Source organism: Apodemus sylvaticus, chromosome 12 (assembly GCF_947179515.1).
Source record: "Apodemus sylvaticus chromosome 12, mApoSyl1.1, whole genome shotgun sequence".
Taxonomy (NCBI): domain Eukaryota; kingdom Metazoa; phylum Chordata; class Mammalia; order Rodentia; family Muridae; genus Apodemus; species Apodemus sylvaticus.
In genome coordinates, this window is record NC_067483.1 from 96,919,982 (window position 1) to 96,941,728 (window position 21,747).

The window sequence follows — 21,747 nt, forward strand, 5'->3', positions numbered from 1 at the left end:
TTGCTCAGGAGTAAAGCCTGCATTCACCACATATGAAATTCCGATACCAAGCCCAGAAATAAACAAGTGAAAAGGCTTACAATATCCCACAATCATCTCCATTATTTTGGGGGGAAAAGAAACATTAAATGGGAAAATGGCGGGCACCTGTACAGAGCCATGGGTGCCGCCAAGGTACAGCATGTGTCACACAAGAGCTGTGAGCTCCCGTTGTATTTCCACGCTGAAACAGGTCATGGCCAACCCTGCAGCTATTTCTAACATTTTGATTTGATAACTTGCTTGCCTTTTGTACAAGAACTCATATTACTTTGTGAACGTTAGAGAGCACAGGAAAAGAGAAAGTCCTCTAATCACAATCACAGTTGAGGTGTTGACCTCGGTGTCCTTGGAGCTCATCCTGCCAAGTAAGAATCCACCCCAACCCCTGTCCCCTCCCTTGCCTCTGCCTCCACATGCCTAAGACCCAACCACAAGCCTTCTGGGAACACCCTGTGCCCTTCCATAGCCTTACTACCTGCCCTAGTCTATGAGTTTACATCTGCCTTCAGACCTGTGGGCCTGCTGTGTTCCTCCACGACCACATTGCTGTATGCAGGGACAGTGCGAACTGCTCAGCTGCCTTGTACAATATGTCCTGTGTTTACAGTCCCCCCAGGGACTTCACATTAAAAGCCCATGTCCTAAATGCACAGCTCACAAACCTTTGTTCTGCAGGAGTAAATAAGAGACTCTGGACATGGAGAAGACAAAGATGAACAGTACCTCCTGGGGAAGAAGTTTACATATCTGAAATGAAAGGACAATGATGGGAAGCTTCCTGTTTGGTAGACAAACCATGGAGAATATACTTGAAACTGTCTGAAAAGATTCCATCTTGGGGTGAACGTTTGTTGGGGTGATAGTTTGGGATTTGTTCCCTCCCTCTGTACCCAGAAGTCCTTGTATGAGAGATTAAGTCTTAACTGTTAAGGTGGTAGGGGAGCAGTGGATACCTCTTGGATCTGAGGGTACCACCTGTGGGAGAGAGTGAGTTCACAAAGACCTCTTTAGTGGTACCCAGGATAAACCTAACCTTTCCTATTCCTGGCTTTCTTCTATTTTTGAGTCTCCTTCCCTCTTCCCTCCCTCACCCTTCTCTCCTCTCTCCCTCCCTCCCTCCCTCTCTTACATGCCTATCACTGCCCTCTGCTACTGTGCAAGGCAGCCAGGAAGGGCCTCACCAAAACTGAGCTGATGTCCCAAACCTCCAGAGCTCTCTGAAACTCAGCCTCTGTAGGTGACTCCTAAGTGACCTGCAGTGACAGGTAATTCTCAGACAACGCAAGCATGTATGGGGCAGCCTACACTCCAGTATCACTGTCTGAGAGGTCAGCTCCAGAGACAGGTCACAGAGGATATGATCCAGGGGCCAGTTAGCCTCTTTCAGAAATAGAAGGTACATTGTCTCCATTTTACAAGTGAGAGTTACAATGTACATGACTATAGATGGGAGAATTACTAATGATGTACTTAGTGTCTGGGGCTTAATAAATACTGTGACCAAGAGCAACCTAGAGAAGAAAAGCTTTACTTTAGCTTACAGTTTACAGTCTATCATGAAGAAGTGAGGGCAGGAACTCAGGGAGGAACTGGGGCAGGAGCTGAAGCTGACCCACGGAGGAACACTGCTTACTAGCTCACTCCCCGTGGCTTGCTCAGTCCTCCTTCTTTATACTATACAGGTCATCTTCCCGGGGGTGATACGACCACAGTGGGCTGGCCCTCTGCACCAGCCACTAATTAAGAAAACGTCCCACAGACTTGCCTAAAGACCAGTATGACAGAAGCATTTCCTCTGTTGAAGTTCTATCTTCCCAGATGACCTGAGCTTGTGTCAAGTTGACAAAAATATGACCAGGACAGCTGTAAAATAGTATGTAACTAGATGAGAGAATCCAAACCCAGAAGGCACGACTGTAATCTTTATCATGAAAGATCCAGACTGAGCAGCCCTCACTGAACTGAACGAGTCTAGCAGAGCCTCCCAAGTGTCTGACTTTAAGGTCAATCAGAACTTTTTTAACATATGTTACAATATACATGCATAGGAATTTCTCTCACTCCAGAATAACTATTCTGTCAATCAAATTACTTCCCAGAATATTATTTCATGATAGCCTTTTTTAACCACATCTGTTATGGTGATGTTTTAGCTATGTCTAGACCTCAATACAAGATGCTTCTAACTCCTCAACATTATTATCTAAGTAACCATCATATTATATTCTGTAAGGTAAAATCACTTTCTGACAAACTATTTCTATGTTTGATAATAACAACTTAACTACTATTAGGAAAAAGACATGGAAATACCTCAATAATTCTTTGATACTCAAGGAAAAGTATCAGTTATATTTTATTCTTCTCACCCTGGAAGTCGGGGCAGCATGAATATATGGACTGAGCACAAGAATGTCTTTTCTACTAAGAACAGAGAACACAATAGAGTCCCCAGGAAGAAAGGAACTGGTGGTGGTCTTTAGGGCTCCATGCCCCCATTTAGTAGTCCAATTGTCTCTTTGAAGCACAGATACTCATGTGGCAACCAGTCGACCACACAACCCACCAGAGCTCCTCGGTTCTCTGCTCCCAGGAAGACTTAACATGACAGAGCTTGGATATGCTTTTCCAAAAGTCAATTCAGTGAACAGAATGTACTCACAGGGGAGTTGCAGATACTCTGTAGGTTATGTTTTATGTCACTGAAACCTACGCTTTAGTCCAAACCATTAAACAAACTGAATAAAACCATCAGTAAGAAAAGAGAACACATTCATATAGTTTTCAGAACAGTGTGTTATTCTGCCCAGAGGTAAAGCAATAAAAATATGTCTGTACTGTGAGAATAAATCCAAGTAGTTCCTATACCAGGTTACTCATGCACACTGGGCTGATAGTCGCAAAGCCACTATGAGTGTCACGCATTAGCATAACTTTCGGCTACACTGAAGTAGCTCTTCATCTGTTTTTCACATACCTAGCCATCCCCAGCCAGGAGCCAAAGCAAGATGGCTCCCTGCTCACATACCTCCCAGGGCTCCCTCGCTTAAACCAGAGGTCTAGGGGAAATAGAGTGACACAGATTCCCTAAAATAGGGACAGATCTTTGCACTCTCTTGTTGCGAAGCACTTCTCCTGTCGCTTGAGGGACCTCACTCCTTAGCCATCTGTGGCTCTTGGCTCCTGCTGTGTCTGCTCATCTGAGCCACTGCTCATTCTCTGGGAGGTCTCATCCAGCATCTGGGGACTAAATCCTTTCTTATTTACTTTTTTATTTGCAGATGCTCTCCTTCAGACCATCCCCTTCTCCATGCTGCCAAATCATGTTTCAGCCTGCTACTTTACATCCTTACAGGCTCATTCTAATGAGCATCTCCAATGTACCATGGCCGCACTGACCTGTGCTCATCCTGGGACCATTTGTTAAAGTTCCACTGACCTACTGACCTCTGTTCAGATGACAAGCTCACCAAGAGCTGTCCTTTACAGTGGTCTAGCCTCATTTCTGTTGCTATGATTAAAACAAACAAACATGGGAAGCAGGCCTGAGAGACGACTCAGCAGTGAAGAGCATTTACTACTCTGCAGAGAAGCCAGGTTCAGTTTCCTGCACCCACGTGGCAGTCACAACCATCTGTAACTCCAGTTTCATGGGCTCTGATGCCTTCTTCTGGCCACCATGGCCACTGTAAACATAGAATGTACATACATACATGCAAGCAAAACATTCATATATAAATTAAATAAATGAATGAGTAATAACTTAGAGGACAAATGTTTTTATTCAGCTTACAATTAATTCCAGGTTACAGTCCCTCATTATGGGAGAATGATAGTAACAAGAGGCTTGAAATATTTAGTTCCATCCACAATCAAGAACTGAGAGGAAAAATTGCTATATGCCTGGTGCTTAGCTTAATTTATCTACTCACACAGCCCAGGACTCCCTGCCTAGAGAACATGGCCACCCGTGGTGGGCTGAGTCTTCCTACAGCAGTCAAGGCCACTGAGATAGAGTCACCCACAGACAGGCCCACAGGTCAACCCAATGTAGTCAATCTCTCATTGAGACCATCTTCCCAAGTGATTCTCTGTGGGGCCAAGTTGACAATTTAAAGTAATCCACCAAGTAAGCATGCTGTGAGAACTTCCAGGGAGGTCTGAATCTCCTTCACGTCTTGGCTTATAGAATTGCGCTTGGTCTCAGTGAGACTTCCAGAGGGCTCTGCCTCTCTGGTTGGTGTTGTGAAAGAAAATGTGCACAGAAGTGTGCAGGAGCCTCTGGCTGGCAAACATGTTCTTGTGCACATTAGTGATCAGGATCCACCACACAAGTGCCCTAGATCAGTCCTTAGAGGAGACAGCCATATCTGGCAGCCAGCCTCTCCACAGTGTGGGGGTTTGTTTTTATTTGAGTGCTCCTACAAGAAACTGTTTCTGTAAACATTGTATTCTGCAGCCTCAGAAAGCATCAAAGGCTGAACCTGTCTGACGCCATCAGGACAACATCCCCCATCCGGGAACTTCCCCATCTCTTCCCATTTGAATCAAATGTAGCCATCATCTTTTGATTCCATGGGAATAAACCTTAGTGAGGGTTTGGCTGACTCTTCTCCATTGTATGGCTTAACTGGTCCATGTAAGGTCCATCTCACTCTCCTTCCAAATCTATACAGAATCTGACCATATCTGTAGATTCCCACTGTGATGACCTTAGTTTAAGGGCCCTCCTCTCCAACCAGGGTTCTTCTGCCCCGACTGTGCAGAAATACTTAAGCAAAGGAGGGCGGTAATGTGGGCAGTTGAAACACAAGGCAGAGCAAACAAAGACACAGAGCAGATTTCATGTTTTTAATTTACAAAACTGGGCATGGCATGGTCTTTGCGGAAGTTAGTTTTAATGGTCAACTTCACACAACAGAGAATCAACCGGAAAGAGAGTCTCGATAAGAGATTATCAAGATTGGATTAGTCTATGGGCTTGTCTATGAGAGGCTGTCTGTGGCTACTGATGCGGGAAGGCGCACCCTGAAGGTGGAAGACACAGACCTGGACTGTGTAAGACAGGGAGAGCCAACTGAGCACTGGGCATCACTGCCTTTCTCGCCTTCTGCTCTGGGCTGCAGATGTGCTGTGACCAGCTGCTCCTGCCTCTGCTGCTATGGCCTCTGCACAGTGATGGACTGCAACCCAGAATTACAGCTACCGTGAGCCACTTCTCCACTAATTGACTTATTGTTGGGATAATTTGTTACAGCAACAGAAATAAACCAGGGCAGCCCTCATACCACGCCTGAAGACATCATCTTCTCCAGTTTCCTCTGCCCCCTGGCAGGTTCCCCACACTCCAGGAATCCCATCTCAGCCAGGGCCTTTGCATATGTTCAGCCCTCTGCCTAAGTGCTTCTCACACCTGACACTGGGTTGTCTCCTCATCCAAAAACATTGCCATATAAGTGACAGTTCTCTAGTGACGATACTTACATTTTATCATCAGTATTCCCTGACCTTCCCCCCTCCCAGCTCCACTGCTTGAGTCTCCTGGAACTTATCACTATGAATGAACTACCCCACTCAATACAGGCTCATAGAGCACAAGAATGCTCATGGTCTAAGCTCCATGTATTTTGGAACTCACCTTACAGGGTGGGCATTCAAAAAAGCGTTTGTGAATAAATGGATGAAGTTAATATAACATTAATATAACAAATATAAAATAGCATTTGCTTACTTAAAATAAGTCCAGAATCAGTTGTTTCTTAGGGTAGTTTGTTCAGACCCTGTAGTTCCTCATATCCTTTCAGACATGACCCAGCCCCCAGCAGGGCTTATCCACTCCAGATGAACAGATCTAGAAAGGAACAATGGGCCTGGCCAGTCCTGCAGAACTTGCTCATGACCCTGTGCCTCATGTCTAGATAGTTCTTCTACCAAAGCATGTCTGCCTGTTACTGCTCTGATGGACTTTTCCTCCCCGTCAAGCACCCCCTCTTTCCCTCTTGTATGTCTCTCCAGCCATCATTAAGTGATTAATTTCTTTCTTAGAATTCCAATATTGAGCACTCCTAACTCCAGTCCACACGCATTTCTAATGTAACTGTATTTAAAGCCTGCTTGACTGTAGAGGAGGGGGTACCTTAAAAGAAGCCATGGTTTTCTTCTGCCATTTTCTTGGCTAAATACTAGCAGAGAAGTCAACCCACCGGAGATCCTCAATAAATACACAATAAAGAACCACACATAGAGGAAAGAATTATATAAAGATAGTTCTGTATGGTCCCCATGAAGATACTAAATATATTGACTGAGGTCCCAGATACTGTTATACAAACATGATGGATTCTTTACCCCTAACAGGGAAGGATATCTTCCCTACCTGGATCACAGGGAGTGGGGCTTCAACTAGAAACCAAAGGATAAACACCTTACAAGACATCTTTGTTTCTGATAGGTCATAAGTCAAAGGTCATAGACTTTGCCACGTATTGAAATCCCCCAGTCAATTACTCAAACATAGGAATAGCTAGACTTAAGGTGAATTGTGCCTAATAACCATGGTCCTACTGGTCTATGGCATTCTGTCAGGACACTGATAAGAGTTCTATTCCCTGGAAGAATATTGAAATGGTTAGAAACACAGAAATGTAATATACATCACTATCACTGTGTACGGAGGTGATAATTTCACATTTATTATTATTACACACCATAATGTACAGATTATCAGAGCACTTCCTAGAAAATGTTTATTGAAGGATTTTTAAAAATTAGTTAACCCAGGAAGTAAATGCACATGCTCAAGAGTCTACTTGGGCTTCAATTAACAGCTCTACAAATTAACACGCTAACTTTCCTGCCTCGGTTTCTACACAAGTTATTTGTAGATGACTGGGTTACACAGGAGGATTTTATGAGATAATGCATGTTGAATTGAATTCCATCTGTTGAGGGTATTGATGAGTCTAAAGTTCATGATGGTTTTCCTGTGTGTCTCTGTATGACACCACATTAACTGAAGTGCCAAAGAAGCAGATACCTGTGGTAATCTCAAATCCTGGCCTAGGACAAGTCTTTGCCATGGCCCTCTGTGTCTCTGTCTCCCCTCTACCGATCTTGTAGAAAGGCTGAGGTGGTTGACTGAACACATCAGTATAGAATTAATAGGAATCATATGAATATCTGACACAGAAGTATTAAAGGCCATCACCTGACTTGTGGTTCCTCAGTCTCCCTTACACCACTCTGATAAACACTGCTTGGAACCAGGTGACTAGTAATCAGAATGATCCGGGACCCAGGACAGTTTCATTGTATCTGACACTAGCCTACTGTCTGACCCGCCTCACAAACAGCAGGATGGAGCCAGCATCCACTCCCACTTGTTCTGCCTCCCACGTTGTAAGAAGATAAAGCTCCCTAGAAAGCAGAGCCTCCCAGTACTGATGCCAGATCAGAGTCTGCAGATTAGAACCTCACCTAGTGCTCGCTTCAGCAGCACATATACTAAAATTGGAACGATACAGAGAAGATTAACATGGCCCCTTCGCAAGGATGACATGCAAATTCGTGAAGTGTTCCATATTTTTCAACAGATTGGGAAAGGATCTTCACCAACCCTAAATCTGACAGAGGGCTAATATCTAATATATACAAAGAACTCAAGAAGGTAGAACCCAGAGAACCAAAATAACCCCATTAAAAAATGGGGTACGGAGCTAAACAAAGAATTTTCACATGAAGAACTTCGGAGGGCTGAGAAACACCTTAAGAAATGTTCAACATCATTAATCATTCGGGAAATGCAAATCAAAACAACCCTGAGATTTCACCTCACACCAGTCCGAATGGCTAAGGTCAAAAACTCAGAAGACAGCAGGTGCTGGCGAGGATGTGGAGAAAGAGGAACACTCTTCCACTTCTGGTGGGATTGTAAGATGGTGCAACCACTTTGGAAATCAGTCTGGCGGTTTCTCAGAAAACTGGGCATGAGACACTTCCGGAGGACCCTGCTATACCACTCCTGGGCATATACCCAGAGGATTCCCCGGTATGCAATAAGGACACATGCTCCACTATGTTCATAGCAGCCCTATTTGTAGTAGCCAGAAGCTGGAAAGAACCCAGATGTCCCTCAACGGAGGAATGGATACAAAAAATGTGGTATATTTACACAATAGTGTACTATTCAGCCAATAGAAACAATGAATTCATGAAATTCTTTTTTTTAATTGATATATTTTTTATTTACATTTCAAATGATTTCCCCTTTTCTGGACCCCCACTCCCCTAAAGTCCCATCAGTCCCCTTCCCTCCCCGTTTTCCCACCCAACCCTTCCCACTTCCCTGTTCTGGTTTTGCCCTATACAGCTTCACTGAGTCTTTCCAGAACAAGGGGCCACTCCTCCGTTCTTCTTGTACCTCATTTGATGTGTGGATTATGTTTTGGGTATTCCAGTTTTCTAGGTTAACACCCACTTATTAGTGAGTGCATACCATGATTCATCTTTTGAGTCTGGGTTACCTCACTTAGTATGATGTTCTCTAGCTCCATCCATTTGCCTAAGAATTTCATGAATTCATTGTTTCTAATGGCTGAATAGTACTCCATTGTGTATATATACCACATTTTTTGCATCCACTCTTCTGTTGAGGGATATCTGGGTTCTTTCCAGCTTCTGGCAATTATAAATAGGGCTGCTATGAACATAGTGGAGCATGCGTCCTTATTACATGCTGGGGAATCCTCTGGGTATATGCCCAAGAGTGGTATAGCAGGATCTTCTGGAAGTGAGGTGCCCAGTTTTCAGAGGAACCACCAGACTGATTTCCAGAGTGGTTGTACCAATTTGCAACCCCACCAGCAGTGGAGGAGTGTTCCTCTTTCTCCACATCCTCTCCAACATCTGCTGTCTCCTGAATTTTTAATCTTAGCCATTCTGACTGGTGTAAGGTGAAATCTCAGGGTTGTTTTGATTTGCATTTCCCTAATGACTAATGAAGTTGAGCGTTTTTTAAGATGCTTCTCCGCTATCCGAAGTTCTTCAGGAGAAAATTCTTTGTTTAACTCTGTACTCCATTTTTTAATAGGGTTATTTGGTTTTCTGGAGTCTAACTTCTTGAGTTCTTTATATATATTGAATATTAGCCCTCTATCTAACAGTCCCATAACCCCTAAAGAAATAGAAGGGGTCATAGAAAGTCTTCCAACCAAAAAAAGCACAAGACCAGATAGTTTCAGTGCAGAATTCTATCGGACCTTCAAAGAATACCTAACACCAATACTCTTCAAACTATTCCACAAAATGGAAACAGAAGGAACACTACCCAATTCCTTCTACAAAGCCACAATTACGCTGATACCAAAACCACACAAAGATCCAACAAAGAAAGAAAACTTCAAACCAATTTCCCTTATGAACATCGATGCAAAAATACTCAATAAAATTCTTGCCAACCAAATCCAAGAACACATCAAAACAATCATCCACCATGATCAAGTAGGCTTTATCCCAGGGATGCAGGGTTGGTTCAATATATGGAAATCCATCAATGCAATCCACTACATAAACAAACTCAAAGAAAAAAATCACATGGTCATTTCATTGGATGCTGAAAAAGCATTTGACAAAATTCAGCATCCTTTCATGCTTAAAGTCTTGGAAAGAACAGGAATTCAAGGCCCATACCTAAACATAGTAAAAGCAATATACAGCAAACCGGTAGCCAGCATCAAACTAAATGGAGAGAAACTTGAAGCAATCCCACTAAAATCAGGGACTAGACAAGGCTGCCCCCTTTCTCCTTATCTTTTCAATATTGTACTTGAGGTACTAGCTCGGGCAATTCATGAAATTCTTAGACAAATGGATGGAGCTGGAGAACATCATACTAAGTGAGGTAACCCAGTCTCAAAAGATCATTCATGGTATGCACTCACTGATAAGTGGATATTAGCCTAGAAACTTGGAATACCCAAGACAAAATCCACATATTAAATGATGTCCAAAAAGAACGGAGGAGTGGCCCCTGGTTCTAGAAAGACTCAATGCAGCAGTATAGGGAAATACCAGAACAGGGAAGTGGGAAGGAGTAGATGGAGGAACAGGGGGAGGGAAGAGGGCTTATGGGACTTGCAGGGAGTGGGGACCAAGAAAAGGGGAAATCATTTGAAATGTAAATAAAGAATACATCCGAATTAAAAAAAAGAACCTCACCCTATGGATGGCATCAGGGGAATCACCTATCTTACCTAGACTTACCTACATGACTTCCCAAGTCCTAATGTATGACAACACTGTCTAGAAGACCCACTTGTGAGGTTTCAAAGGTTAAAGAAATGAGGAATTAAAGGTAAGGGAGACACCAGACACTGGAGATATAGGGATGGAACACTATTCTCAAAAAATGACTGTGGGAAATGACTCTGGGTTCATTTGCCTTTCACTGTTCTTGATCCTTGACATCTGAGCACTAGATTCTTATACCAAAAATACACATATTCAAAGGAGAAAATGTACTGAAACAATTGAATTATAAAGACAAGAGCAGAAAAAAACAATAGGCAAGTTCTATACTTCCATAGAATGGAAAACCATGTTTAAAGAGCAGAGACACTCAATCAGCTGTACTTATCAATAAAGCTAAAATGTATAGCACATGCAGAGCAGACAGGGGTAGGGGAAAGTAGGTCATATTTTGAGTTCTGTCTATTCCAAAAACAATGTATATAAAAATAATAATCTGTATTCAGAACTAGACTCTGCCCCTATCTGCCATGACCTTCAAGCTATTTTGAGAGTTCTACATAGAGTCCGACAGTGAGATCGAGCTCAAGTTCACACTGAGGTTCCTCCAGTGACTGGTACAATTCTTTTCTTTTCCCTGCTTAAGACCAATCACACTTCACGCCAGCTATGGGGGTACAGTTACAATAATCTACAGCTACAACTCAATAAACGGATTCTGAGGGAACCCAGTGCTTTTCCTGCCCTCACTACCTTAGGTGGGCTAGCATTGACTCCCATCACACCTACTGGATAGGAAGCCTCCTGCCAGAGAGATCATCTAGGGCATACAGGGAAATGTTGTTTATTCATAGACTCAGTAAAGTGCTCAATAAAGTACCCTATGTGAACCTATAGCTGAGGGTTTGAGCACCACCCCAAGCTACGTCCACCCAGACGGCCAGAGACTGTGCTTCTAGACTGGAAGTAAGCTTTCAAGACTTGCAGTATCTCCTAGGCAGTCTTCTGTGGTACAAGGGGAGAATGAAATGGAAATGTGCTTACAAGGGAGGGGCAGCTGAGCTGGCCATCTGACTGCTGGGACAGAACATGACACCATTATCTGAAAGGAACAGAGAACTCGGCACGTGAGTGTGCGCAGAACGTTTTCAAAATTTAAGACTGTGTTGGGTTTAAACTGAATCAAAAATGAACAAAATTTAAGTTAAATGAATATAGAAATGCCTAAATGTGGCAAGACCCCAGTGGGGGATCAGGACCAGATAACACCAACTGTCAGTCACCATAACTGGGGATAAGAAGGGTAGTCATGACAAGATAAACCTAGAGTAAAGATCTTACAAAAACATGGGATTAAATCCAATAATAAATCGCTTATCCCAATTTATTCAAATGATAAAAACCCCAGACACAAAGCAGGAAAAAGCATATTCAGATGACTTGCAGATCACTTTCAATCCAATTTGAATCAAACCAAGCAAAAAAAAAAAAAAAGGAAGCTGTGTAGGAAAGTAAATGTCTGCACATGAAGATTTTTTTTTTTCAAAAATCAACGAATCCCCTTGTAGGAGAATTTAAAGATTTTTCTTGTCACCTAAGACTTTTGTTTTATGCCAAGGAAACCTACAACCAAAATATGGCCATGTTTAAGAAGGCTAACTCAGACCTAAATTATTTGGGGTTAATACTTAAAACATCTTTTACCATTACTATGGTGTTCTCCTATTTTAAGTTAAAATTGGGAGTGTACTTTCTTTTCAAAAGCTTGGTTTTTCTGTAGAGTAGCAAGCTAATCTTAATTGGATTCAAAGAAGAAAGAACCCTTCAATGAAGCTAAACTCTAAGGAGGAATCAGATGACAACTTGTTCACAGTGTAGAAGGTTCATTCCAAGAGTGTCACTCCACAACTCTATCTTTGTAAGTGGCAGTAGCTTTGGGCAGGGCCTCCCCGAAGAGGCCCTGCTCCTTTCTCAGACCAAAGCACTCTACTTCTCCACGGGCAAAGGCCTCCCTGATCATTAGCCGTGCCTATAGCAGTGTAAGCCCTGTCAGTTCTTTTTCTTTTTCTTAGATATTTACTTTATTTACATTTCAAATGATATCCCCTTTCCATGTTTCCAGTTACCCCTCTAAAACCCCTTCTCCCATTCCCCTCCCCATTTCCTGACTTGCATTCCCCTATTCTGGGGAATCGAGCCTTCACAGAACCAATGGCCTCTCCTCTCACTGATGTTTGAAATGGTCATCTTCTGCTACATATGTAGCTGGAGCCATGGGTCCCTCCATGTGTACTCTTTGGTTGGTGGTTTAGTCCCTGGGAGTTCTGGGGATGCTGGTTGAAGTACTACTCAGCTATTAAAAACAATGAATTCATGAAATTCTTAGGCAAATGGATGGAGCTAGAAAATATCATCCTGAGTGAGGTAACCAATCACAAAAGAGCACACACAGTATGCACTTGCTGATAAGTGGATATTAGCCCAAAAGCTCAGAATACCCAAAATACAACTCACAGACCACATGAAGCTCAAGATGAAGGAAGACCAAAGTGTGGATACTTTGCTCCTTATTGGAAAGTGGATCAAAACACCCATGGTTCACAGTCAACCAATAGAATGAGCATAGGGTCCCCAATGGAGCAGCTAAAGAGAGGACCCAAGGAGCGGAAGAGGTTAGCAGCCCTGTAGGAGGAACAATAATATGTACCAACAAGTACCCCCAGAACCCCTGTCAGTTCTAAAACAGAAAAAAACATGAGTGAAGAAGTCTAAAAGAGCAGCCCCTGGGAAGAAGGTCCACCCTGGTGCCCTACTCTGCTCTTGCCCTCAGGGACAAATGAAGCCCATTTCACTGGGGCCATTACCTGGATGAGTTCATCCAGCTCGGTGGAGTTGACACAGGCGTGCTGGGCTATGAAAGTCTGTTTCTGGATCACAATGGTGGTCCTCTGGGAAATCTCCTGAGGCTGCTCCAGTGCCTTGAACACCGTGGCTCCGATGATCAGGTAGAGGACGACCACCAGGAAAATCGTGGAGACTGTCTTCCATTTCATAACATTAATGGCAGAGTCACTCTCCACCCGGGAAGCAAGCACGGCGGGTTTTGCGGAGAACGAAAGCCTTGGTTTGGAGTTCTGAGCAGCAGACTTGGGATCCAGCAAGTCAGGGGCGGCCACTGACAACAACAGAGAATTCGGGTTAGGTTGGAGGAGTCTGGGGGCAAGGAGTTAGCTGCTGCTTTACGAGCTCAGCCAGGGCTGGCTGAACTTAGAGACTCTCCTAGTGGGAGCTGAAGAACCTCCTCACCCAGCAGCTTCCTCTGGTCACTTGCAGAACCATATATATGAGGCTCAAGAAAGGGGGCGGAGCTTCTGCTCTCTGAGGCCATTGGAGTGTCAGGAGGATGGAAAAAAACAGAGACCAAGAAGTCAAAAGCTAAACAAATACAAGAAAGCCTGAGGAGTTCCTCATTAACTTCTAGATTTGTTTCTGCCCGTGATATGTGTCGATGAAGATGCCCTGTGCGCCCAAAGGCTGATGGTACTAAACAAGATTTTATTTGCTCCTGAGGAAAGCTCATGGCTTACTTCTGCACGTCAGACCTTTACACTGGAAGCAATCAGAGTAAAGAATGTTTGCTATTGGGTTTTCAAATTTCTTAACAGACAAGGGAGTGCAATCAGTGCAGCTCAAGATAACCTGAATATTTCCTGGTGTGAACAAACCACTCACCCCATTCATATCCGGTGCCTATCTTCCAAAGTGGGCACATTAGGAAATATAGTTCTACCATCTCTAACATGCTTAAAACACAAAAGGTCTCGCTAACTCCTGAGCCACAACAGCCAAGACACAACAATGTCCCCCACTTCACCAACAAAAGCAAGAAGAAAGCAAGCCGGTGGGCTGGCTTCCATCTTCGTAGACCTTCCGTGCTCTGCATAAGGTTAATTGCTCCATTAGAGCTCCCAGATACTGTGAGGTGACTCCAAACCCATCTATTATTTATCCTGGCTCTTCAAAATCATCATTAATGGGTTTCATTTTAGAAAATACAAAAGCTATTCGATGACCACTTGAGAAGGGGTAAATACACAGTCACCACAACACATTGGTCGGAGAGGCAACAGCAAACTGTCATGGGTTAAGAGAATGGTCGGAAAATGGGCATAAACACCTACAGGAGTCACCCACTTAAAGCCCATCACTTAAAAAAAATAAGCTAAATTACCACCATATGCGTAATATAGGTTTCAATAAAGCATAATCTAAAATTTACTTTTCCATATCTCCACGGAACTGCACCCTCCATCTCCAGAAATTACTCAAGGGTAAGACACTCAGAAAGAACATCAGTTTGCACACAGCTTCCTAGCCTGCTCTCTTGCCTAACACTGTGTGGACATGTAGGCTGCCAGTGTGAGTTCCTCAGGTTCTCCAGTTCCCCATCAGAAAAACACTTTCCAGACAGCTAGTTGGTAAGGCTACATGAAGAGAGTTGTCCAGTGAAGGCAGATGAAGGAACCTCCTCAAGCAGCCAAGATCACAGGAAGTCCTGACTTAGAGGAGAGGATAGCAGAGTGGACATGAGGACACAGCCCCCCCCCACCCCCACCCCCACCCCCACCCCCAGCAGCAGCAGGGAGGCTCAGCCCACCACCTGCAAGTGTGACTGCTTCCCTTTCGGCCAATTCACCTGTTCTGATTTCAGCCCCAGAGAACAAGGCACTTTTAATGTATCAACAAGGGCAATAACACACAAAATAAGCACTCAGCCAGGTGCTGGCTGTTTGGATTTTTAAGAGCTGTTAGAAGTGCTTACAGCGGTTAAAAATCACCATCACTTGTAGCCTCACGAGGACTCCCCACCCCCTTCCTGCTCTCAGATTCTGACTAAAAAAAAAAAAAAAAAAAACCTAAAATTGACCCCCCCCAAAAAAAAGACCAAAAGAAAGACCTCAACAAACCAAAAATCAACCATCAGAGCCGAGAAGCCCCAAACCACCTCTCTAAGCAAAGGTCCCCCACTCCCCAAGGTACTTATTTTCACCCTCAGACTGCTTTGCTTTTTCACAGAGTGAATTAGAAACCACCACCACTATTACCCAGCCCAGCCTGAAATCCCACCATGATATTGTCATGATGCACTTCAGAGAGAGGGCAGATATGGTAATGTATTCTCTCTCTCTCCCTCTCTCTCTCTCTCTCTCTCTCTCTCTCTCTCTCTCTCTCTCTCTCTCTCTGTGTGTGTGTGTGTGTGTGTGTGTTTGTGAAAGACCACAGTGTTTGTATGTGTGTGTATGTATATGACCAGTGTATATGACCACAGTGTGTGTGACCAGTGTGTGTGTGTGTGTGTTGGGCTGATAAATTTCCTGAAGGAGTTTAATTCTTTTAAGCTGTGTCCTCATATTTAATTAGCAGAAATAGAGAATGCACAATTGGCAGACGTAATGGATAGAATCTGGTGGAATACAGAATAAATATTTTAAAAACAAAACAAAACAAAAAATCCAGCCTTTCCTGAACCCTATCTAATCTAGATGCTGGATTCTCAGCCTCTACTGTTTGGCGAGCGGCAAAGCAGGTCTTTCCACACTCCCTTCACACCATCACTGCCGCTCCCCTCCCCCAGTGTTCTCCTCTTTATGTTCCTGGTCTCTGGTCCTCATCCATAATCAATCCTCTCCCCTCCAGTACCCCCAAAACAGCAGCAGAAACAAGCTTTTAATTCTGTTTGCCCCAGCACCACTGTGTGTCCCCCATGCAGTGGGCAACAAGTGTGATCAGGGCCACCGTGCAACCTGCTTGCGGGCCACTCTCTAGGGCTGACCCTCCTCTCTAGAAACTGTCTTAAGCTGTGCCAAACCAACACCCGAGGGAGGCAAACGCAAAAACCCCAGGCACCAGCGGAAAAGCGCAAGACGGAGCCAGGAATGTATCCGGGCTGGGGTTGAGGTCACCGAGCCCGAATCACATCCAACCCACAGAATGGAGAGGAAGATGAGGAGCTAGGGGACCTGCGCTGTCCTCCCGGGAGAGCATGCGCGGGCCAGGATGGATGCCCAGGGGTCTCACCTCCTGCAGTATAGCCGGGTCTCTCCCGCGAGGCGCTGGCAAGCATGAGGCATGCAGCATTCAAAATGTTTGTTTGTTTGTTTTAACACAGACTTGATGTTTTTTCTTTTCTTTCTCTCTTTTCTTTCTCTTTTTCTTTCTTTCTTTTTCTTTCTTTCTTTCTTTTTCTTTCTTTCCTTTCTTTTTTTTCTTTTTTCTTTTTTTTTTTTTTTTACCAACACGCCATTGTACTCACTCCTTATTCCAAGACGGGCTGCGCGCTCCGAGCTGCACGGGCAGGCATTTTCCCCCGGCTTTGTTTTACAAGGTGGGGAGAGCGGGGCTGGAGGCGGGAGGGGTATAGAGCAGGGGGAGCGTGAGAAGAAACGAAATCGCGGGAAGGAGGGGACACCAGCGGCGGCAGGCTGGGCAGAGGGTGAGGCCAAGGCCAAGTTGGGCTCGGAGGACGACGCCCCCGCGCGCGTTGGGTCACCCCGATTGCGTGGCCGCCTGGGGTCCCGCGCGGGCCCTGGGTGCGCTCGGCCAGCTGCTCGGCTCTGCCCCGGGGCTCGGCGAGGGGGTGATCACTGCAGCCCGTGCGGCCGAGCACCCGGGTGTCTTTGTGCGGCGGCCCCGTGCAGCCCCTCTCCTCATGTCTTTGTGCGGCGCCCCGCCTGGCTCGAGCCCCGCCGGGCGCCCGCAAGGTGGGGGTGTGGCCCGGGGTGGCTCGCCTGGCCCGTAGCACCACTCTCCCCTCGCCTCGCCGCTCTTCCCTCCTTTCCGAACTCCCTCCTCCTGCTCCTGCGGTGTCCCCGCCCGGGCTCGTCTCCCCGCACACCCCTCCCAGCCCTATGCGCGTCCGCGTCGCCCCAGCTGCCAATGCGTCCTCCCCGCAGCGCCCTCGGCCGGCCTCTCGCTTGAGCCTCACCTGCACCCATCACCCAGCGTCCTCCTGCCACCTCTTGCTCTAGCTGTCAAGCATGCATCTTCCAAGCCTTCCTGAGTCCGGGAGTCAGGAGAGACCCCAGATCCCTACAGGTGAGTATCTTCCTCGCTAGCGCCCCTCCACCAGGGTGGCACAGAGACACCATCCCCGCTGCCTTGTGAGACTCAGAGTGGGGACTGCAAGAGGATGATGCCAGCTCGTCCAGGCTACACCGGGGAAGGGTTAAAGAATAGTCATAGAACTCTCAGGGCTGCTTGATTTGGGCCTGGAGTTCCTGAATCAGAAAGAAACTGGATGGCTGAGGTGGGGGAGGGAAATGGAGGGAAACAAACTACATTCTCTGGAACAACCTGCCACCCCTGAGCCCACTAAGGATGCTGAATGCTGTGGGCGTGGACAGATTTTGTGGGCGGGATGACAGCAGCCCTCAGGTTGAACTTGTTTGCCAGTCCCTCCAAAAGGCTTGTCAACAGTCTTGGAGAACCCAGCTTGGGCAATTCTATTCGGACACCTTGGGGGCAGCACCCAAGCTGCAGCACTCTTGGGGACAAGGACTGATTTGGAACAGAACTGGCCTAGAAAGGGCAGAAAATTGGATGCTGCCTTCCCTCAACATGGAAGAACTTTAAAACTGCCTGCCCTCCTCTCCAGCTTTGCCAGCAGGGACTCCCAGTTGACCACCACCTTCTCCCCCCTCCCCCAGCACCTTGCACACAGTCAGTGCTTTCCCAGGTATATGGAGGAAGCCACAGACACAGCCCTGGTTGTAACATGAACCTCCTAAGTCATTTACAAGACTCTCCAACATCAATGATTTTGTTGCTGTTGTTCTATTTTTGACTCCAGAATAATCCCAGCACCTGTTCTGTCTGTCGAAATAAAGCATCCATCTTGCTCCAATTTAAGCATGTTTTTCTTGACTTCTGGTCTCAAAAGTAATGTAAGTCATTTAAAAATATATGAGTCTGATCTCACTCCCAGACTTAGACCTTCCCAGAGCTTCTAGGTCATAGGTCACGCTGTTGCTTCATCCCATTGGCTTATTTCACTGCAGGCCTGTCTGGGCCACATGTCCAGATTCTCCCAACACACACACACATACTCACACACGCGCACACATGCACACACATGTACACACACATGCACACACACACATGCACATGCACACTCACACACATGCACACACTCACACACACACTCACACACCCCTTATAGGACTAAAGGATTGCCTCAGTAGAGTTCTGTATGTAGAATCTTCCTGTGTGCAAAAGTCCTTGCCCAGGGGATTGATTTTAGGGGTTGGCTCACACAACTCCTAAATCTGGCAAATCCCCCTGGAATCCTAGAGCACTTACAGCACACTGGAAGCTTAAGGCACAATTTCAAAGAGACTCCAGGAAGTCTCTTTGGCTCCTGTGTGGGTGACGCCCACCTACATGTCTAGAGCAATCTTGAGCTAACTCCACAGATAAAATGTCTTTGCAGCAGTCCTTTGACTGCAGACTAGCATTCACCAAGAACTTCCATGCCAGGTGAAACTTCTGGAGAGTCCTAGTCCAGCATGTGACCATTTGTTTTTCCTGGTGTCACCCTTGTCACAGACTATCCTGTAGGCTGTGGGAGGACTGACACCATGTCCCACAACACCCAGGACTAGGGAGGAGTGCTGAGTTCAAGGAAGGCTGACAGTGATAATATTAGCATTCCTCTCTCCTCCCTCCAGTAGCCCGAGCAAGGACACCCAACTTATATAGGGAGTGGGGCAAATTCTCCAACTTGAAATCATATTTCCCTGTTTGCTGCCAGGATGAAATGGCCCAGACTATCCTTCCTTTCATTCAGTTTCTTCCCCTCCCTTCCTTTCTTTGTTTTCCCTAATTTGCTCCAAACCTCTGCACACTGGGAGGTTGGTGCCCCTGAGTGTTTCTGAACGCCATGCCTCTGTGGCTCCGTGGCTCCGTGGCTCCGTGGCTCCGTGGCTCCGTGGCTCCGTGGCTCAGGGGCTCCATGGTTCCGTGGCTCCGTGGCTCTGTACTCTCGTGCCACTCACACTTAAAGGCTCTCAGTCTCACCACCAATCCCAATACTGGGTTGCTCTTCTCCCTGCCAGTTCATTAATGTGTGCAGGGTGTTTTTGGTTGATGTGTGGAGACATGGGAGCAGGAGAACCAGCTCATCCCTTAAGAACATTTGCTGGTTTGGAAGAGGACCCAAGTTCACGTCCCAGCACCTAAACGGTGGCTCCCAACCATCTGTCACTCCAGCTCCATGATTTCTGACACCTTCTTCTGACCTCCAAGGGCACTACACAAACCTGCTGCACATAAACACATGCAGGCCAACAGTCACACACATTACATAAAAAGACATCTCTTAACATAAGAAAGGCAAACAGAAAGGAAAGAGTCTAAGCCACATGACATAGCAATGAGATTTACTCTGAGGAACTAGAAGCTAATCGTCACACATAATCGGAGGCACCGGCTGGTTCTTCCCTCATTTCCACAGCAGTTCCGCAGCCCCTCCTTCAACATCCTGCCCCTGTTAAGGGACTTCGTATGATAGAGGCATGCATGGGGTGTTTTAAATATGAGGAGGATCAGATCGTGTATTACTGAAACCAGAGGAACAAAGAAATGGGGCAGACTGCCCTGTTACCAACAATCATACCTTACACCCCACCCACACCGACCAACCACACCAGGAGCCTAACAGAAGGGTGGCAGATTGCTGCCTCACGATCCGGTGCTTTACATGCCTTAATTTCTTTAATACCCAAGAAAATCCAGAATACATAGTGACAGCATTGGGCTCCCACAAAGGCTCCGCTGGTCTTTTCAGAATATGTACAGTGATCCAACCTGCAGCATGAACTCGGAAGTTCATTTGCACATTAATTTTGCTTTTTTTTTTCCAGTCCTGACCTACTCAAAATGCCCTAGTGGGAAAAGATTTTTTTCAAAAAATGAACATTCTTCTTCCTTTTTACCTCATTCTGACCACATCAAAAGGATCTGTGAACATCCTACCTCCTCTGCTTCTGTTTCTGTGCGTGGGATGACATTCTTTATCTTTCAGATGATCAGTTTCTTGATCTACAGAGCAGTACAAGTTCATTGCATTCACAGGAGAGGATTGGAAGGGCCAGAGTGAGACACTGTATGTATGTGCTGTATGTACACTGTATGTATGAGCTATATGTACATGGTATGTATATACTGTATGTACACTGTATGTGTGTGTTGTATGTACACTGTATGTACGTGCTAGATGTATACTGTATGTGTGTGCTGTATGTATACTGTATGTACATGCTATATGTACACTATTATGTGTGTGCTATATATACACTGTATGTACGTGCTGTATGTACACTGTTATGTGTGTGCTGTATGTACACTGTATGTGTGTGCTGTATGTACACTGTACGTGTGTGCTGTATTACACTGTTATGTGTGTGCTGTATGTACACTGTATGTGTGTGCTGTATGTACACTGTATGTGTTGCTGTATGTACACTGTACGTGTGTGCTGTATGTACACTGTATGTACTGTCACCTTCCCATTACTATAATGGAACACTGAGGACCCTAACCTAGAAAGAGAAAAGGCTTTATTTTCCTATACTTCTGATGGTTCTAGTACAGAATCACATGGTCCTGTTTTATGGACCTCCTCGCTGAGCAGGCTGTCATGAAGACAGAACTGTCATAGCCAAACCACTTACATCATAAGCAAGGAAGCCAGAGAGAACAACTGAGCAGCCTCCATCTCACCCCTTTGAGTCAACTTCCAATGACCTAACCACCTCCCTCCAGGACCCACCACCCACAAGTGCACAGCACTTGCAGATGCTCCCATGCTGAGAACTTAGCCTTCTACAAGGAGCCTTTGGGAGGCATTCTAATACAAACACTGGCACCGTTTATGTATGTTAATATGACAATTTACCTATTAGCCCAATCTCATAAACGAGGGAGCTACTGATGAACCAACCAGACCACCAACAAAGTCCAACTCCTTTAATGTAGTTTGTCATTTACTTAATCCCCTAGGCAATGGTATTGCAAGTGTGAGGAGCTGGCCAGTTACCTACTGTGTGCCTACTGCACACTGAGCCATTGTTCTATAGCCACAGTAAGGACACCACCTTCAGAACGACGTGGTCTAAGGAGGGTAGATACAGGAAAGCACCCCTGTAACACTTCATATGTGTCATTAAGAAAGTTACAGGACACTAGGGCACTATTTTTGTTGAAAGCTCAGAGAAGGCATCTCTGAGGAAGGCAGCATCCATGTGAGGATATGAGGAAAGATCTTCCCCAACAGAAGAGTTTGCCGGAGGCCTGTGGTAGGAGATGGCTGAGAGAATGTGGGAGCTCTGGGAGCCAGGCAGGTGGGGTGATTTGTTCTGTGACAGGAGAGAACAGAGGAGACCTCTAAGAGGTAAGCATGCC

The 21,747-nt window shown here is 45.5% G+C and overlaps 1 protein-coding gene and 1 non-coding gene across 2 annotated transcripts in view; one reads left to right on the forward strand and one right to left on the reverse strand.

Annotated features, from left to right (window-relative positions):
* The window catches only part of Kcnk2 (potassium two pore domain channel subfamily K member 2), a 142,718-nt gene extending 126,253 nt beyond the window's left edge, over positions 1-16,465 (reverse strand). The window contains exons 1-2 of the mRNA XM_052200899.1: positions 16,366-16,465; positions 13,152-13,462 (exon numbers count right to left, since the gene is read on the reverse strand). Of these exons, the coding sequence (XP_052056859.1) occupies positions 13,152-13,462; positions 16,366-16,411 (357 nt within the window). The 5' untranslated portion in view covers positions 16,412-16,465. The remainder of the gene's footprint in view (positions 1-13,151; positions 13,463-16,365) is intronic.
* LOC127698012 (U6 spliceosomal RNA) lies at positions 7,522-7,628 on the forward strand. The gene has a single exon (XR_007980655.1). It is a non-coding gene; the product is annotated as a U6 spliceosomal RNA (small nuclear RNA).
* Positions 16,466-21,747: the final 5,282 nt, after the last annotated feature.